This window comes from Centruroides vittatus, unplaced genomic scaffold (genome assembly GCF_030686945.1).
Source record: "Centruroides vittatus isolate TY-2023 unplaced genomic scaffold, ASM3068694v2 contig_680, whole genome shotgun sequence".
Classification (NCBI taxonomy): Eukaryota; Metazoa; Arthropoda; class Arachnida; order Scorpiones; family Buthidae; genus Centruroides; species Centruroides vittatus.
In genome coordinates, this window is record NW_027122427.1 from 570,545 (window position 1) to 592,668 (window position 22,124).

At 28.5% G+C, this 22,124-nt stretch overlaps 1 protein-coding gene across 3 annotated transcripts in view; it reads right to left on the reverse strand.

The window, feature by feature from the left end:
* The window catches only part of tay (tay bridge), a 494,398-nt gene that overhangs the window by 79,786 nt on the left and 392,488 nt on the right, over window positions 1–22,124 (reverse strand). For all 3 annotated transcript variants that reach the window (XM_067276200.1, XM_067276199.1, XM_067276198.1), the window contains 2 exons: window positions 18,031–19,066; window positions 3,555–3,856 (listed from right to left, as the gene is read on the reverse strand). In XM_067276200.1, coding sequence (XP_067132301.1) covers window positions 3,555–3,856; window positions 18,031–19,066 — 1,338 coding nt within the window. The remainder of the gene's footprint in view (window positions 1–3,554; window positions 3,857–18,030; window positions 19,067–22,124) is intronic.

Genomic DNA, 22,124 nt, shown 5'->3' on the forward strand with positions numbered 1-22,124 from the left:
ATTCAATTAGTCAAAACTGTGATGACAGAACAAAGTTATGATGATAAAAATTTTGTCTGAAGAATAAAATTTAGTATAAATTTATATTTAAATATAACATTTTAATAGTAATGTACCCTATGAACCGATGACCGGTGCGCGACAGAAAAACAAACAGAAGAAAAATTCACAACTAATGTTTTCAAACTCTCCTGAGTTCTTCTTCAGGTGCAAACGAATGTCTGATGGAATGTTAAAGCTTTTTGAATATGAACATTCGATGAATCGTTCGAATCCAACGCATGAGAAATATTTAAACATCGTGTTGCACGTGTGCATTCAGATGCCAAGCAAAGCATAACACTTAAAGGTTAGTGTCAATCAGCACCTGCCAGGCTACTGACGAACCAACTCCTCATAATTAATGCAGGTGGAAATGAAGCTGGATTTAAATATGTCTATGGCCTCCAACCATCTTAGATGTTCCGTGGGAGATTAATCGGGTGAGGCTCATTCTCGCTTCAAGTCTGCCACAATGTCCAGATCGACTGCGTATGTGGCAAGGGCTGTAGTGTTTCTCGCATGCTGTATTTCAACAGATATTTTCAAAAGTCACACAGTGTAATTAGGATAATTTGATATTCTTATTACAATAATCCTGATGAAATAGCAAAAGAATAGTATGGAAATTGAAAAAAAAAAAATTAAAAAAAAAATCAATTTGTAACTTTACATATGAAAGACTGGTTTAATTCTTTTATATTTCCTATTTTTTCGTATTTGAAAGAATTATTTGATGATTGTAAAAATATTTTTACAACGTTTTTTTTGTGTAAAACTTATTTAAGTAATTAATGAGTAATTAAACACAACAGACATTTAAGAAAAGAAGATGTAAAACATCTTCATAGAGAATATAATATCCGTTATTCAAAAAAGTCCACCCATACCTTTTTTTTTTAATATCCTAATATGTAAATTTAATAAGTCTGTGTGTACAAAAGTATGTATTCAGTTTTGTGTGTATATTTTAGAATATATATTTGCTTATACACCTTGTAATGAAACTCTGCTAATAATTTAGGAATAGATTCTAGGATGAAAGATTATAGCTTAAAATAAACATTTTTCAAATTCAGCTTTTTTTCAAGATCTAGCCTCCCAACAAATCATACCAGAAACCAGTTTTAAACCTCCCACCAAAAGGATATCATTGTTTGTTTACTTCTGTATTTGAACACATACAAACTGAAGCTTTATTTTAAATGCTGAAAAAATTTTTTTTTTTTTTTTTGAATATACGGAAATTGAACTGCTCAAAATACCTTTTGTGTCCACATTTTGAACAGTGTGAATTATTCTGTTTAATTTTGTAAAAACAAAACATTATTCAAGGTAAATTTACATTGAAAAACTCTTGCTTTCCAACTATTTTTTTAGATTAAAGCAGATGGATACTGCAAAATTTTTTTATAAACTATAAACCCTTCTTTAACTTTAATTAGATTACATTTTAATTTTGATTAGATATCTATAAGACATTAACTGTAATGAATCAAATTTATGACACCCAGAGGGAAGGTAAGGGCCCTGGCACAGTCTTATTAAAAATTTATAACCTGGAAAATTTTTTCAAAAATGCTTACCTAATTAAAATTTTTATTTTTATTTATATTGTCTCATGTCTTCTATTTCTATCACATGAGGTTAAAATTTTATTGAATTTGCATAAAAAATTTTTTTTTATTCATTCAACTTGGCTTCCCCAAGATAAATCCCGCGTGTGCCACTGTGATGATATCATGAACCCTAAGAAAACTGCAGAAGTTTTAACACAGAATTTATCTGTAATGAGAAGGAACTTCCTAAATACTAAATGATATATCTCAACATGGCTTTACACCATATTACAAGAATTACATAAAATCAAATTAAAATGTTATAGTGACAAGTCCCAAAAGAAAATCTATGAGAATAAAGATAATAAAGAAAGTGATATTGAATGCACTTGTGTTTATTTAATTCTTGTTCATTTTTCATGTTTAAATTAAATTTTGTAACTTCAGATAAATATCATTTTGTTAGGTACATTGTTAAATATTTTATAAAATAATCTTTACTCTATGTTTCAATTAAAAATAAATAATTCAACTGATTTAAAAATCTATCTACATTTTTGCAATTATTTATTACTATTCATAAATTTAATGAATAAATCATTCAGAAAGTAGACTACATTATATCATTCCTTCAAAAAAACTCAATTATTTGACAATTCAAATCTGATGTAAGCCAAATTTAAAAACAGAATTTTATAAAAACGTTAAAAAAACAATATCACTGCAATGATTTACCAAAATATACGTTATAATAATAGCAATAAAATAAAAGTTTGATCAGTTTCAGGTGATAACAGAATTAATTTAAAGCAATTAATTAAACAAAACAAAATTTAACAGGTACTTTTGATAAAATCAAGTTTAACATTTACATAGGGTAACAAACTATTAACATAGGGTCATGGAATAAAGGAACATGCAAGGAATAGGAAAACCTTTAAAAAACCCACTGGTTGCAGTTGAATGACTTACAAAATATTTGCATTTTTATATTAAAAATTTATAAGCATGTCATTCAGTCAATTAAAAAGTATTGCTGGCTTTTTTAAAGTTATTTTACTTATTTTATTCTATGGCATGTTGATAACTTGATCTTACCAAATGCACTTGTTATTGAATTTTGCTCAATTTAACTAATTGCTGTAAATTATTTTGGAACTGCTTGTCTGATTGTTCATTATTATTTGTATTATGACTCTAAGACAACTTATAATATCAGACATTATACTGAGACAAGGAGACACCTTGCAAGTGTCTCCTTGTCTTGGTATAATAAGTCTGATATTAAACAGCAATCTTAGAGTCATAATACAAATAATATGCTTTATATTAGTTGTGTTAATGTTTTGAAATAGTTAAAAGTTTTATTTTATTTGTAGTATTTATTTCTTAGATTATTACAATCCCAAAACTGAAATACCAAGTATTTAATGAAATTATTAATATTTAGTATAACATTAACACCAATTTTATAATCTAACTCAGCCTACAGTTAGATGGAATTTACAGCAATTGCACTGAAATATTACTTTACCATATTCTATATGTACTCTTCTTGACTTTGTGCTTGTTTATTAAGAATCAAATTTCACTTTATAATGTTATATAAAAATTACAGAAATTAATAGCATATTTTTCAAATAATTAGTGTTGGCAAGATAGTCATGCAATAAGGAATTAGTGTACTGCTATTAGAAATGGATTTGAATCTGATCCAGGCATTCATTACATCACAGACAATTTAGATGGGAACACTGTTCCTATATTTCACCTATGCTGGCTGACAGTTGTTTCAGACTCATCTATAATTGGCAAAACTGATCAATCATATTGGATTTAATGCGCTGAAGCCTTATGCTGATAACCAAATAAAATCACTGCATTTAGAATACAAAAACCAAATGGACATTATAGATATTTTTCTAAATTAAAAATCAAATTATTGAAAATACTTACTTGGCTGGGCAAACAGTGAATCTCCTGTAAATGGTGAAGGTCCCGCACTGCCCCCAAGGGACAGGCTGGAAGTTGTTAATGACCCGGGTGGTGGGATAGGGGGTGCAAACATCCCGGAATGGGCAGCACCAGGGTGCAGGGATGTTGGGTGGGCACTGAATGGGGAGCTATGGTGACTATTATGTAAAGATGGTGGTAGAGATAGTGCACTGGGATTGGGCGACGGCGGAGTAGGACGAGGGGGAAGAGGTGGGGTAGGATGGGGTCCGTTGGCAGTTGCAAGAATAGAACTAGTTCCGGAGCTAAAAAAAAATAAAATAAAAAAAATTGGTTAGTCATATATCTACTTAAGTAAAATGTAGGATGATACAGTTGATTCTCAAAAATCCAGATGCTATTAACATTCTCATTTTGTATATTTCAGAACATATTACAAGAATTTCAAAAATGAATTCTAACAATTAAAAGCTATTTCCAAGTTGTCTAGATTTTTGAAAATCAATTACAATATTTTCATGGATACAACCTGTGTGTTTTCTGTGTTTAAAAGACAATAGTGCAAGTTACATATAACCTACTGTAATTTAAATTACAAACTCTGCTATGGAGTAATGCCTACTCCATACACACAAAGTATACAGCAGGACAAAGATTTTACTTTCGTTCTAGCAATTTTCTGTAGGAATATATTATTATAGGTTATATACATGATAATACAGTACATTCAAATATTATAACATGAAATCTTTATGCTATTCTTGTTTTAAATGAAAATGAATAATCTTTCTAATTCAAAATATATATTCAATAATATGAGAGCTGATTGATAAATAAGGTTTCTTGTCTGTTTTATACCAAATGGAAGGATAGAAACTTAAGACTACTAAATGATGGTGGTCATGAGTATCTAGTGTATACACATGAAATCTTAGTTTGTTATATTGCATCATTACATCAGTCATGTTTGAACAAAAACTGGTCTTGCTCAATGCACACAAAGATTTGATCAGTGAGTAAAAGTTTTGTATCTAAAAAAATGAGTTTAATGAATTAAAAACATTTTTGATCTCTACTTATAGGTCTTCAGTTATAAAATAGAATGATTTAAGAAATCAAACTAATTTTATGTTATTTTTTCATTGGTTTGTGTTAAATTTTAAAATTTTGTATTTTATTATTTTTCAACATTGAATATCATTTGTATATTTGATTCCATTAAATAGTTCACTTTCTTAAATCATTCTATTTTGTAACTGAAGACCTATAAGTAGAGATCAAAAATGTTTTTAATTCATTAAACTCATTTTCTGGATACAAATGTCTCTCTTATTTCTGTGATTCTCATCCAGTTTCTACATATATCATTTGCTAAAGTTTTTGTGTTGGAAGATTGTGCATAAAGGGAGAAACCATCAATTCAGTGAAGTATTGTAAAACCTTACAAGCACTCAAGTGATGTATTTAAAGAGTAAGGTCAGAAAAAAAATTTTTTTTGCATCATGACAATACAAAACTGCACTGCAGTAAGGAAACAACAAAGATGCTTAATAACCTGAAGTTTAGGATGCCAGATGTCCCACTTTTCCAAGATTGTCCTGATTTGAAACGTTTCATTCCCAATGGAAAATTTTCCCAAAATGTCCCAATTTGTTCATTTCTACAAAATTACTCAGATTTGTATTCTAAAAAAAAAAAAAGGCAAATAAGAATGGTAGGCAATAAGTGTCATGCATGTAGCTACTATCTACCTAATGCTGGGCATCCATCAATTTTTACCCCGATGTCCTGATTTCTGGTTTTCACTTACAGCAACCCTACTTGCAGTTAAAGGTTATTCTTCACCCTAAGCCATCATAAAAAAGGGAGTTTTCTATGAGCTAGGATTCTTCTCCAAACTTGTAGAAAATTTCAGGCCAATGTAAATTAATGTTATTTTAAAATTTTTTTAAGACTGCTTTTTATTAATAAAAACACATTTTATGTATTTCATTTATTTAAAAAATAATAAAAAGGCTTGCTAACAAGCTAAAGGAGACTAACTCTAGCCCTAAGCCCATACAAGCTCTTGATAGCTCTCTTTTACTTTCCTTAAACCAGGTACATATACTGGTATTCCGTTAATATGTAAAGGACAAAACAGTCAGTGTTTTTCATCCACACATTCAGATACTGATACATGTGTACTTGGCTTATCAACAGACATATGATTGCATCCAAAATTAAACAACAAATTAAAAGGTTGACAATTCCATCAGATGCTGACATTCAAATTGCTGTACAGAAATGGATTAAGGAAAAAATGTGTCATATTTTTTAAATGGATATTATGTTGAAAAATGAATATGTAAATTATGAATGATTTTTATTATTTTAAAAGCTGATAAAAATTATATCCCATAATAACTTTTCTCCATAAAATTTTATCTCAAAATAATTTTATAAAAAAAATCTTAACAACCAACCAACCCTCAAATTTTTACTTTTACTTTAATTATTTAACTGATAATTTTCACATGGAAATGAACATAATTTGTTTCGATTTACCAGATATTTATTAAATTCTCTAAACAAAATCTGTATTCTTCCATATTGTTTTCATTCTAAAATTTGTTTTAAATAAAACAGTTCATGCAGAAGTTTATATCAATAAATTATTAAAAATACATCAATCCAAATACAAATTAATAATTTCATCAACAGTATTACTAGTTATTCATAATTTTATCAGGACCATGTATATATATTAATAGTAAACTAGTTTACTAAATATAGGATCCTGAACATATTGATAAAAATGTAATTATAAACATACTTTAGTTTAATTATTGAAACTGCTTATAGTACCAGTCTTATAATTAATAATAATTTTATTAAGTGGAAAAATTTTAATCAAATTTATTTATTTCCAGTGCAATCAACATATTTAATTATATAAGATTCACATTCAATATAGATTTAAGCACCTAGTTTTTCACAGATGAAAACTGCATAGATCGAGTCTGCCTTTACAAAATAAAAAAAAATAAAATATACAAAAGAAAAGATCAGGTATGTTGTAAAAATATTTATTTTAAATTAATTTCACTGATATTTATATGGAAGAAATAGTAGAAATTCAATAAAACAAGTTGAAATTTTATTCATTGTTGCTTTCAGTGCTACATTCGAAAACAGTCAATCTTTTTTTCTATTTGGTTTGAATTTACTATCCTTGTCACTCAAAATATTCAGTTGTTCTATTATAGTTTCATTATCAGTCTGTTTCTTTTTGGATAATTCTTCTTTGAAATTATTTTTGGAGTTTTGTAAACTTCTTGATATTCATTGCAATAGATTTAAAATTTTGTCTTGATGAAATTTCAAAGCTTATGTAAATATGGACATTTGCATCAAAAACAAAATTTTTTAACCTTTTATTCCATTAATTGACTACCTTTTAACCATGTAAAAAACTTTTAGTTAGATAATAATTAGAAATATAACCAATACCAATATATCTTTGTATTGGAATGTTTCCAATATATTGATTTCCATTCATTTTACAATCTGATACTCTAATCCTTTATTACACATTCTACATATCATTTTGCCATAGCAGGCATTCCAACATGGCAATGGATATACTTTACTGTGCTATAAAACTAACCCACAGTAGACAGAGCATCATCCCCCCACATGATTTGCCACAGATAGCCATTTGATATACAGTTGTCATCGATTTTCATGAGTGCCAACTTGGTCTGCTCTATGGGTCACCTACTTTGTGTGTGCTTTGAGAACTATGGGGAGAACAAATCAGCCAGTTGATGATTTGGTAACGATTTTCTCAATCTGGCAATTTTTCTATACTATTATGGATTATTCAGATGTTTTCCTAAAATCAGGGTTGAAGTCGGATCTAAGCAAACTACATAATTACAACTGCTAAGCATCGATTTGTTCTTATCTGAGTATGGATAGCCATTTTCAATACTTGTTTTAAAATGTTATACATTTTATTATTATTATTATGTACATTCTTTCAATGTGCAGAATATGTTGGTTTGAAAAAATAGTGTAAGGTCCGGCACATAAAATTATAAATAAATATTTTTTTTATACTTAAAATTCTCACTAGTGTGTCAAATTGGTTATTTTCTCTTTCTGATTCCATGAAAAGGTATTAGGTAAGTAAATATTTTAGAACAAGTTTGGAAATTAAACTGTGTATTAAAACACACACGATAAACAATACTGCTAACTTTATTGCAGAGATGTAACTTACTAATATCAAAAGCTTCATACCTATTAGAGCTTAGGATTCAATCACTGTCAACACCTTCTACCAAAATCACAAAAAGCTCATATTTACAACAATGAATGAACTCAAAATTTCATAAATTGAACAGACATCAAGTTTAATTTAAATGTTGATGATAAATTGTTATAATTTTTCAGCCAATCTCGGCTGATTAATCACTGATAGGAAATGGGCAAACCATAAATAGCTAATCAGTTATAAAATCTATGTTTATAAAACACAATTATTATTATAAAAAGTAGATAGAAAGAAGAATAAAACTGAAATTCTGGAAGGAAATGAACTACTAAAACAGGTTTGAATTTTACAAGCTATCTAGATTATTTTATTTATATACTAGTAGAATTGTAATTAGTTTTTGTAATATTGCTGCATTGATCAAGCTCGTTAGTCTAGATCAGTGTTCCCCAACCTTTTTGGATTAGTGATATTTTGAATTAAGAAGATTCCTGCAGCATACCATAATTTTTAAAGTAAAAATGTTTAAAATTTAAAAAAAATTATGGTTGATTTTAAAAAATTTTGATAATAGTAAATTCTAATTACCAAGATAAAAACACACAATTTTACAAATCTGTATATATATTAAAAGCAAAATGTTCTGTCTCCACCAAAACTGAAACAAACATTTTACAAAGAAGCAGCATGTAAGTAGGTCCACTGTGTTGCTTCACACTTTTGACTCAGACTTAGTTGAAGAGACTGCTATTCACTTGCTCCCATAGCAAATATTAAGTTTTGATTTTTGGATAATAACCTTTGGTTATACACAGAATACAGATTTAGTTTTAATTTTTATATCTGTATATATAATAAAAACAAAATGTTCCATCACAGCCACACACAAATAATATAAATGTAAAAGTTAATTTGACTTACAAATTGAAAATTTCAAAACAAGTTCTAAACAATTTATAAAAACATTTTAATTTTCAATTGATTTGATTTTAATTAGTTTTAATTTTATTTTTAGTTTCGGTTTTGGTGTAAAGGCAAGAGTTGTAATTATTATTTTTAGTTTTAATTAATTTTTAGGTTTAATTTTATTTAGTATTAATTTAGTTTTAGTTTTTATAATTAATTTTAACATTTATTTATTTATTATTTCATTTTGCCTACGTTTTTTGAACCCTTAATTACAATTTTTAAAATTAATTACAACTCTTTTTTTATTTTGAGACATAACTATAGAAATTATTTTAGCATTGTTTAATATTTTTAGTAATTTCATTTATAGTAATAACATTTGTTTTATAAATTTGTCTGCTTTTTAAAAGTTTTTTAAAATTTTGATTTTAAGAGAGTTAACATTAATTTAACTATCTGGCTATCTAGTATAGTGTTCCGCAACCGGTGGGCCGCGGCACACTGGTGTGCTGTCACAAGATGAAAGGTGTGACATGAACTTTTACATATTCTATTAATTGTCAAGTTTTATTTATGTTTTTATCACAGTTGCTGTGTTTCTTATGCTTGTATTTCATTCTCTGCCGCAGCACTGATGAAATAAGATGACGTTTGTTTATTCTTTATTACAAGCCACACATTTTTATGTATTCTAAGAAATTAAATATAAAATAAATTTTCTCACAGGTGTTCATGTCTGTTTAATAATAATAATAATAATAATAATAATAATAATAATAATAATAATAATAATACATTAGTAGCATTATGTAATTCTATTAATAGTATCATATCATACGTTTTTGACGGGAATAACATTTTGGTGTGCCTTGTTGAGTCATGGGTGTGCCGCAAGTAGAAAAAGGTTGCGGAACACTGATCTAGCATACTACAAAAATAAAAAGACTATTTGAATCAATACTCAAAGAGCTAGTATTAGTGTTTAAGCTAGTACACTGCAATGTTTATAGAAGCTCCAAAGAGTTGGTATGATGGCATAAGCATAGACCCAAACATTTCTGAGTATGCTGATGGTGCAAATTTTGCAATGATCAGCATTTTAGTGAATATCTCCTCCTCACTTCAGTCAGCTGACAGTAAAAAGATGAAAGATAAATGAAATTTTAAAAGAGAACTTATTCAAAATTCTAAAAAATATTTGATATTTTCATGACACACCTGAGGCACTCTTATGGCACATGGGTTGGAAAATACTGGTCTAGACTTACAATTAATAGCTAGTTCAGTACAACTCGATAAGATTCTAAAACAAATTAATAACTTGATGATGGAAGCTAACTGTAACAAAAAATATAAAATAAAAATTTAAATAACTTTAGAAAGCCTATATGAAGAAAACATTTATTCGAAATAAACATTTTTGGAATTCAAAATTTCAACATCAGATTCATCCTAAATTAAAATACAAATAATAGTTGAGTTCTTACAAAGTGCTGCACCCATAAATTTTAGAAAATATGAAAAAAAATCAAACACATGAGAAAAAGATATGTTTTTTTTTTATTCAAAGTGTACTTCTACTCAAACCGAACAGTGCTAATTTCGCTATATTTCTTTCTTCACTAACGTTGAGTAGAAGTAAGGCTGATAATTTACAGTGTGTCTAGAAGTTTTTGTATATTCAAAGTGTAATCCATTCGCATGTATGCAGGCTTTAGCATAGTTTTACAATTTTTGAATGACATAGAAAAGTTGTCTTTTCTATCTGTCCATTTTTATTTGACAGGGTTATCCAATTAAAATAGTGCAAAATTTGATCGCAACCTTTAAAGCATCAAAATCTAAGCATGCAGCAGTAAACCAGAAATGAAGAGTTGTATTAAATTATATCCCAACTTTAAAGACGATACATAGGAAAGCAGCCAATGCTAATATCACCTTGGTATATCGACATAACCCCACAAGGAATGAAAAAAACCATATAACTGCAATTCTGCCTCAGGGATCCATCCCAATAGATGACCAATGTTTCAACTCAAAACTGGTCTATGTGGGTACCATTGGATGCAATTTACAATGATTCAGGGGACATAAGTGCGCAATTGAAAAAAATCACAACACAACAATACTGGCAGTTTACACGCAGACTCAGGACATACAAGTAAACTGGAAGCAGGCAAAAATCATCAGACTCACCACATCTAATATACATACTATAGGTTATCTAGAGAAATAGAAAATTATAAGCTCACAAAAAATCCAAATGCATCAACCATAGAGATGTGGACAATCTGTCTAATGTATTGCAGTCCATTTATGAAATTTAATTATGTAGTCGTTTTATTAACAAACATATTTATTCATGGATTTTTATTTTTATTTATTTTACATGTATTTGTAGTTATTTATTTATTTGTTAATGTATTTTATTATTTTTAATGTAACGTCCTGAAATTCAAATGCTTGTTCTTTCGAATTTATATTTATGTTCATTTGTATTTACATTATTTTTATTCTGCTATTCTGTTATATTCTGTAACTGAGGAAGATCAGTGAAACTAGTCAAAAACGTTCTTAATTTTTATTAACTATTTACCTCCAGTTATTTTTGAATTTCATGGTTATCTTATTTATCTGCATTCCCATGATATTTAAGATAAATAGGTTCAACTGTACATGCATGTAAATTTAAAAAGTAATAAACATAGAACTTTATTAAGAATTAAGAAAATGCATTGAACACAGATAAAATACATTATAAAACATAATTTTTTTTTTGGGAAGCAGTTAATTAATCATCCAAGTTGTGGATTTTCTGAGAAAAATGGGACCTCTGGTTTTTAAGTAAATATGATCCTTTGCTTACTCTCCCTGCCTTCAATTCAAATTGTTTAACATAAATAAATATTTTTTTTTAATTGTCTAGAAGCAATGTGGGCTACCCGGCTCTACATCATTGTATTTAATTCATTTCTTTCTTTTTATATTCATGTGTAACAAACATATTTAAGTGTAATAAATGTACTTTACTTGGCTTTCCAACGTATTTGAGTGCAACCAAATATTTATCTAATATTCTATTCAAATTTTCTGAAAACTTTTATTTATTTCTGTCATTCAGGAATAAGAAATAATAATAATTCACTTCAAATACTGATGAGAATTGAAAATTGCACATAAATTTGAAAATTTTCTAAGATTTATATTTTATTTGCCTCTGTGTCCATATTAATCACATAAAACAAATCAAGTATTATAAAATCTCTGATTTTCCAAAGAAAAGATATGCAACTAAAACCACAAAAACTTCTGGGTTGTCAGTTATCTCAGGAGACCAGTTATTGGTTGTCAATTGTTTCAACAGTCACAAGTCACAGACTGAAAGAAATTAACCAACAAAGCAGAAATTTCCTTATGCTATCTCTTTAGACCATTTTCGAAGTGTGGATAATATATTTTTGTTAGAACAACAACACTATTCTAGCAAGCTTCATTCTAAGGATTTTTCCTACAGTACAAATATCAGTTTTGTTTTGGCTGAGTCGACACATCCCAGCATTAATGAGCTGTTTTAGAAGACATAAATGGAAAATAAAGATGATAATACAAATCTTATATCTGCATAATTATTTATTAATTTCAATCATTGTTCAATCTTAATTGCCAGACATGCAGTGTGGAATGTATGCCGGCATGTGATATGATTTAGTATACAATCAGTGCACTTTGGTTGTGGATTAGAGTTTTAGATGATAAGTATGCATGTTGCGGCTGCATAAAAAATATCTATTATATATATTCAATACAAACAATAAATCCTACCAGCATTCTAACTCTATTTTTGGGACAAATATATACACTGCGTAATTTAGGTGAATATTTTAACTTTGAAATATAACCATAACCAGAAGACAAATACTTATAAAACTTGAAATTGGACAATTACTGCACAAATATGGGATTCCCACTACACAATTCACAATTCCCATTATACATTTTGTGTCCAGTTGCATGTTAGAATATGTCCTGTATTCTAGATGCCAAGCCTGTTTGCATGTTATCATGGTTAAATACACGTTTTTGACATTTGATAAGTGTCATATTATAAAACTCACTTTATTAACAAATTATACTAGAGTGTTGTCCTAGTATTGTTTCATTAAATTTTCATTGAAATCACTCATGTTTTAAATGCTCACATGATCTATTTTTGCAGTGTAATGATTTTAAATTCACGGGATAAACAGAAACACAACAAAATTGGCTGTTTCTATTCATTTCATGCAACTTTTTTTAATACCAATAGCTTAAAATTTGAAGAATTCTAACATCTAGCTCTGAAATAGATAAATATCTATTGTATATTATATTACATTGTATTAGTAAAGACACTTCTCTTAAACTTGGTGACATCTCTATAATGGAGTATCCAAAGTAAAAAGATTCCAGCAGTTTCCATAACTGTAAAAATTTATAAGCTCACTTACAATGCTAAATATATTATAATGAAGAAAGTGTACTGTCTTTTCCATTAGATTGTATATTGTCAAAGTCTGAAAAATAGAAAAATGTGTATATTTGGAGCTCTTTCTACAGAAGAATATCATAGACAGCAAGATTTTTGAGGATGTGATGGATTTTACTTCATATGTGGGAGATGTCTTAAGGAAACACTACCCATTTCCAGCTCTTCAGTATGCTTCAAAAACATGATAAGTTTTTGTGACGAGTTTAGTTACTTAAGTAAAAATGAAAGAGCTTTTAAAAAATATTCACATAATCAGTTTTCCAGATTATCCAAGTGAGTAGTGAGCAGTGTTTTGTAAAAACTCTGTTTTATTTCTGTGTAAGTTCTAATGGCACATAATAGACCTATGTAACTAATAAATAGTTTTTTCAAAGAAAAAACATTTTCTTTCAATTTTCTAGTTGTAAAATAGAAACAAACATGACTTTTAAGTTATAGTTTCTATTCACCCAACAAGGTGAAAAAAAAATGAGGAACTTGATTACTTCGTATATTACCTACAGAAATTGTTAGAGGATTTTTACATAACTTAGTCATATTATTATTATTATTTGAGTTAATCATTTCGAGATAAAGGTATTTCTATTCACTGAATTTTATGGAACCTTAAAATTACTCAAAAATTTTTAGATTTTATATAGAGAAATTAATATAAAATTAATTATTTAACTGATAAAAATAAAAATTTCTATCTATGAAGACAAATGCTTAAATTTAAATGACAATTTCTGATCAAAATTTATAAAAATGCTAAATTTACTTGCCTTAGTGTCCTTAACTCGTATTTTATTCTAAAATAGTCAACTTGGACTTATCGGATTAATAGGACTATTACACTTGTGTACTGGTTATTAACTCCTCCTTGTGTTAATAACCAATACACCAGTGTAATAGTCCTATTAATCCGATAAGTCCACATTGACTATTTTAGAATAAACTTATAAAAATGCTATTTCAGGTTAAAAAATAAAAAAATTTGAATCTACTTTATACTAATTTCATATTTACCCTAATAGAGCCAAAAATATATTAATAATAGAAATTTTACATTATATGCTAGATGAAGCCTAAAACCACTTCTAGCATTAAACAAAAATAACAAATAAATTCATGCTTAGAAGACACACAAAAAGCCATCAATGTTTGTCCTTTTAGCACTAAAGAACAACAATATTTCACAGTAGAGTCAGCTTTTATTTCTAGGCTCTTCTCTGCCTAAATATGTAAAAAATTGTCTACAAAGTGGTGGTTTGATCTAAAATTTACAATTATTAAAAAGAACAATTTTATATCTATTCTTCTGAATTAAGAATATACTTTTATGATAGTCATTTCTTTGTACTTATTGCATAAATCAATCAGTATTAAAATTTTATTACTTTTACTTCAACTAGAAATATATAAATATTTATATTAATCAGATTTTAACTTTCCTCTTAAAAAGTCATTAATTACTATAACAACTTGACCAATGTATTTAAGAGAATTCTTGACTCAATTTCATTGTTTTTAAGGAAAAAATTTATATATGTATATAAATTTGTATTTTAATTCGTTTTGCCTTGGAATAATAAATCAGATAAAGTTATAGTAACCGTTACTCTCTTGTTATTCTGAATTATTGGCATTTTTTTAAATATTTATAAATTAGCACTGTCTAATATAGGTAAACCTTACTAATATTGTGGCTTAAGATCCAAATCATTGCCATAAAGATAACATAACCTTAGCAGATCATAACCCCTTTTCAATTGCCATTGTATATAAAAATCTGAACATATTTGCATCATTTATTAAGTACATAATAGTACTAGGAATTTAAAAAAATGCAAAAATAAAAATAATAAAGAAAACCACTCAAGTGCCATTGCCATTTGTAAAGTTCCCTTAAGAGCAAGGTAAGTGCAGAAAATCATAAACACGAAATAATAATGATTTGCATTCTTTAAAATTATATTTGGTAAACGTAATTAAAATGAGATCAGCTTTTTTTAAGAATTTGCTATTTATAATAATGTTTATTCTTTTCAGATGATGATATTGCAATTGTTCTGAAAAATCAGATAAATGAAAAAAATGATTCTTTTGTTCCAATGTAACAAGATAATTGTACAAATTATCTAAATACATTGCTTGAAAATATCAAAAGAGTTTTTATCGTTGCATTTATAACATACAAATGAATAGTTTGAATAAAGCAAACATTATAATAAATAATGACTTATAAACATATATAATTATATTAGAAGAGATAAGCAATAAAAACAGCCAATGTTACTTGAAATCTTCACTGAGAATTCTGTTAAGATTTTCTTTCTGTAAATTTATTTTGTTATGAATTCTCTATACAAGGTTAATAAAGTTGATATGAAATAGACAATTTATATCAAAATAAAAATTTTATTCGGAAATATTGTCATTATTTGTGTTTGATATTTTTCTATTAGTAAAAATTAGCAAAATAAAGAATTTATTTAAATAAAAATTCAGCTCTATAGCAGCTTAATAAAAATCTATAATATGATTTATTGAAATTACTTAAATATAATAAAGAAGATGAAGGGGAAAAAAATAGAAAAAAAAATGATGGATTATTTGAAAATCAATGATTTAATATTTGAACTAGACCAATGTACACATTCAATGTGATGACTTGCTATTTGCTGATTTCCTATATTTGCAGATTCATGCATATCTGTCATCTATTTTGCCTCACATCTTATACCTCTTTTAAGTTTATGGATTTTCATTTTATATTTTATTTGTTTATTTTAAAACATTTGCAAGTTTCCTTTTTGATTGATTAATATGGAATATTACATTTTGATAGCTCATTTTATTGTTTTTCAAAATAAAATAATTAAAATGGGCAAAAATTTTCTCAGATGTTTTGGATAGTCCAAAAACATTTTAAATAATTCACCTATATTTGTAAAGAAGTATTTTAAAATTCTTGACAAAGATAAATATTCTTCAAATATTTCCACATTAATGTTTGTGAAATTTGAAATAATTTCACAACAGAACGTTTTAAGACTTAAAGACAGTCACGTGGCATATCTTAACCCTTGTACTACCAACTTTCAGTGGTGATATTCAGCGGGTTCGCACAGGCTCGGCCGAACCCGTTGTTAAAATTTTCAGTTTCCCGAACCTTGTTAAACACACAGAACATTTCTCAGTGGTTTTGTTTTTTTTTTTTTAAATATATTAAAATATACATATTATACTCTGTAACACTACTAAACTAGAGCCTTATACCCCGTTCACACCGAGCATTTCAATCTAGATGTGAGCAAGGTCGGGGACTATGTCTTGGTGCGATCTCTCTCGACCGTTTCAATCTCGACTGAAACGAGGTTTAATCGCAATCGATTCGAGAGAGTTCTCGAAACTAGATCCAGTCATAAGAGAGATCCCACAATCTCACGCGCGCGAGATAATACAAGCTGGCCATGGAAGACATGTCGGGCTATGGACAGCGAAATAAAAAGGATATTGTATTTCGAGAGACGAAGACTTCTGTCTATTATCAGCAGTGCCATTCGGGGTGAAAAATTTCTCTGCCTAAAATAATAATAATAAAAAAAAAAAAGGTAGACAGCACTAATATACTATTGTTACCTGGTCTTCGCCCAGGGCCCTTACGTTCCAAATACGCCACTGATTATTAGATATATTGCAAGAAAAGGTATTGTATTTATTTCTAGCCAAAACTTCCATTTCGTTTGTCGGTGATTGTCAGGGAAAAATTTTCTGCTAGCGAACCCTTTGTTAACTATTTCGAATATCATCACTGCCAACTTTTTATTGTTACACTGAATACCATGGGGTCTAGACTGATCCCAATACTTTCTAAAAATATATTTAAGTGGTTTTTTTTTGATTTTACAGTTTAAATTTTGATTTACACTGAAATTACAAAATGTTGTGTTACATATTTATGTTTTATTATATATAAATAGAAAAATATCTATATATAGATATATAATCTTTCTTCTTCCTCATCATAATCACTCTTAATAAACTATTTCGGGAACTGTCCTGTCAAGAAGATACTTTTTGACAGTTTCATTATTGTATTTTTGAGCACATTCAATACAAAGCAATGTTCAGAACATAAAGTGTGTACATTTAGAAAAATGACTTGAATGCTTCCTGTCTTTTTACCTAGGTCAAATAATGCACAGGCCAAGTTTTCATCCCTTCTTTGGTAGTGCAGTAGTTTTAGTATTTTTTCGAACTTCCTCACCAGGGTTTTTTCCTACTTCCAAGAGATACGAGAAAACAGAAAAAGAGGTTTAGAGGAAGTTTTTTCTCTAAACCTCTTTTTCCGTTCTAATTTTGGTTCATATGTATCCATAAAGTATTTAGAGTAGTGATGTTGAGAATGTTGAAAAAAGACAACCAGTTTTGTGGTTCCCATTTGTCCCAGTAAAAGATGCAATCATTTGTCCTATCAGAAATGTTTATTTACGTCATATTATGAATATTTAGAAAAATAAATTTATATTAAAAATTACCATGAAATGATTGTTATAATTATTTTACAACATATTCAGGATTATGAGATCATTTCAGTTTTGAACATACTGCATATTTATAAATTATTTTAATCAGCTATTTTCATTAAAAAAATATATTTAATTAGTAATATGATGATGAACCTAAATCATTTTAGACAATATACTCGTACATTATGAAAATTTCATTTATATTTTAATGATAACTAATTTTGCTATACCATTCCATAAAGAAGATTACTAATTTAATTTACTCACCTGACCCACGAATGAGGTTTGGAGAAAACGAGACTAGTAAGAGTAGCAGCACTATAAGTACAGCATGAGGTAGAGGCCACACTGATGGATGGTGTGTTGTTACGCGAACTGCTACGACTTCTTCCACTCGTACCCTCTTTGTTACTATTGTGGAATGATTGACTCAGTTGACTGAGACTAGACAAACTACTATTGCTGTGGGCACTATGACTGTCCCTGCCCAAGTTTGGTGTAGGTGTATTTGGATGAGGTGTTGTCACAACCAAAGGACTTGCACTTCTATGTCCCAATGGCGTCGTAGTCGTAATAGTAACAGATACACGAGTAGAAACGGGAGTTACAGATGAGGATGGTGTCACCGACGATGTAACAACGACCGCAGAAGGGATGGACGGTGACGGCGACCTCTGAGTATATTGTTGCTGTGTTGTCGGATGAGGAAGAGTATATAAAGATGGCACTTCGGTGCCAGTAATCGTCGTGGTTTTACCACTATTGATACAAATAGTCGGTGGCTTTGGAGTACTGTTTACCGTCACTGTTGTTGGAGTGTGATTTAGACAATTTGACAGCAATGGCACAGTTGTGTGGTTTGATAGAAAATGATCGTGAGTCCTTGACGTCAATTTATTATTCACTACAGGGGGATGATTGAAAACTCTAGATGGTGGATGATGTTGTCTATTTTCCCTATTAGCACTGTTAACAGAATGATCTCCCTTATGAGAAGGAAGGAAGAAAGGAGGCGAATGCTGCAAAATACCACCAGAATTTGACGAAGCAACCGATACAGGTGGAGGAGGACTACAGACCAATGGCTCCCTTGGACTCGTAGCCGTCGGTATGGCCGTGGCAGCAACAGGATTGGCCACGCTTATCGTGGCCGTGACAGCCGCCACGGCAGCAGAAGGCTCAGGATGCAAAGGTCCATTGAGTGATGGATGAAGTGATGAAAGAAGAGGAGGAGGAGAAGACCTACTATTCTGATTTGACTGGAAGGCTGGGCTATCACAACTACTATTATTGGCAGAAAAATCTGAAAAAAAATTTAAATCTTATTAATACCTTATTTTTAAATAATTAAAATTTGTAAAAAAATAAACAAACAATCAACTCAAATCTCTAATAATACACACCACAGAATAAGTTAATTTAATCCTAAATGTTTGTTTATTGCATATTAAAGTGATTTCATTGCTTTAATAAAGATATACCGTATTTTACGGACTACAAGATGCACTTTTTCCTTCGAAAAATTGCTTCCAAAATTCAGGTGCGTCTTATAGTTCGTAGCGTCTTATAGGTATTTTTTTTAAAAAAATTGCTTAAAAATTAAGGTGCGTCTTATAGTCCGTAAAATACGGTATGTATTACATAAATATCAAGTAAATATTAAAAATATTTATTCAATAGCTTTACAAAGTATAAATAAAATTAGTCCACTTTATTCAGTGTCTCCTTAATACTTGCATCTTGTAGTTTGAAGTCTTAATACTTCAAACTACAAACCAAAGAAAGAATTTTTTTAAATTATTCCGTTTATGGTTTTGAATTTATAATAAAAGCATGATTACCAATGTAAAAAAACTAACTGTTCAAATGCAATTGAATAGAAGTTCATTGTTGTCAGAAATATATATAGCATATCCACTTTTTAACGTCAAGATATTATTAGTATAATTCTAATGATATTTTTTTAATGATACACATTTTAAAAGATTGTAAGAAACTTGCAAAACACACAAAATATTTAAAATACTACAAATAATTCAAAACAGTTCAATACATACATGACTTTAGAGAAAATTTTAAAAAATTATCTAAGATGGAATTGTACTATATGGATTATACTATTGTATAATATATGAATTTAATACTGAATTACTAATTGTAGTTTTACACAATGCATATAACAACAGTTATTATTTAAACATTTTGCAGAAATTCTAACTGCTTAGTCATTACAGGTGTATACTAATAAGTAAGAACAGTAGAAATTTACAAATTGACTAGACAGTATGCAAATTTACTGCAGGTAACTAACTGCAAGCTGTTTTTGCCATTTGGCAAAATAATTAATTTTTGAATATGATTTATTCTCTTATCACGCACATGTATACATTTGCCATTATAAAAAGTAAGTGTTTGTACAGATGTCCACATTCTAGTTTGTTTTAATAATGTGATATTTTGTTTATTTTAAAGTTATTATGAAAAGCTATTTAATATCACTTCTGATAAATCTAAAAAATTTAACACATTTTTTTCCTACTAGAATTTTAAAAAGTTCATAATAATTACATGTGTATGTGAGTGTGTAAGTGTGAGAGTATGTAAGAAATTTCTCAATTAATCAAAGATAAAATATAGAAATAACTATACACTGACAAAATTTATCTTAATCACTTGAAGTAATGTATTTTATCTGTATATATTACTCAATATTTTAAAGTTAAGGGTTTAATTTAAATAATTTATTATAAATAATCAATCTGCAAAAACTGATAAGTAAATTTAATCTGTTTAAAAAATTTATATCAATTTCATTATTAAGAAAATTGTTGTTGGTACATATTTTATTTAAGAAACTTTAATATTTATTAATGAACAGTGTTTTGTAATGATTTACAACTGTATTTGTTATTATAAAATAAAAAATATTAAAACTACAAAACAGGGGATTATCATAATTCAAGGATGTCATCTATACAGTTTGAATTTTTTAATAAGTTCATTTATTTATTTTAGTAAGAAGAATTATTAGGGCAACAGCTGCTAACTTTATCATTTTATAAATATGACAGCAGCAACTTGATTTATGATTTTACTTGTAGACCCATCCACTAATCATTTTTGGTTATTTAAACACATCATCCAAACATAAAATAATGGGATAATCATCATTTAGTCTAGAAATACTTCTATAGTACTGTTTAATTCATTCCCATAATACAAATAATTTGCAATATGTGAAGTAGTGCTCACTAATATTTATTAGTATCAATTCAAATAGATTTAGTAAGCCTATATGTGGAATCAGTATGTTCTTTACCTGCATCTGGTGTTTTAATACAAATAATTTGCAATATGTGAAGTAGTACTCACTAATATTTATTAGTATCAATTCAAATAGATTTAGTAAGCCTATATGTGGAATCAGTATGTTCTTTACCTGCATCTGGTGTTTTAACAAAAATTATCAATATATATATATTTTTTAACTATCTGAATAATTCATAAACTTCTTGTAAACTTGCAAAATGTATTTTTCCTTGTTGTTTTGATATTTTTCATGTTGATGTTCCATGGAAACAGAATTTAACATTGCCATTAAATTGAAAACCCTCTCTCAGATTTTTACTTTGGTGAAATTTGATCAAAACTAATATACAGGGTGAGTTAAATGTCACTTTAACACCTTTATAAAATCAAACTGAGTTGGACAAGAAATTTTGGCATAATAGAAACATGTTATGCTCATAAGCAACCAACTTTGTGGGTGTCAATCAGTTGGCCACTATTTTAATTCGTCTCAAAATGGGATTCATCATCAGAATGGGGTTATACAATACATAAAGTGAGGCTAGAATTATGAAGAAATTAACCTAACCAATGTCTCCTTTTCTAGGTGTAAAAAAATAGCATTAGCATTCACCTATGAGAAAAGAACAAATCCAGATCAACCTGTTGGTTGAGGAGAGATGCTCATATGATTTTGCAAATAATTTTAATCAATATCATCCCTATAGACCCTTGTGTCACATGCGGCATTTGCACAATTGCTGTAAAAGTTTTGGGAGACTGACCAGTCAAAGATAAGTCGTGATTTACGTGCCATGTGAATTTCTTTCCCCAGAAATCAGGGTAATCTGAATTCGTTCCTCACTCATTAGAGGCATCCTAATGTTATTTTAACATGCCTATAAAAGGAGAAATTGATTAGATTCATTTCATCATAACAGATTAAGTTAGGCAGAAAACAAGTGAATTGTTGCATTTCTCTTGAAATTCTAGCCTCATTTCCTCATTTCATGTATCTCATGATCTCATTCCCATTTATAAATTTTGTGATGAATTCAAGATGGCAGCTGTCT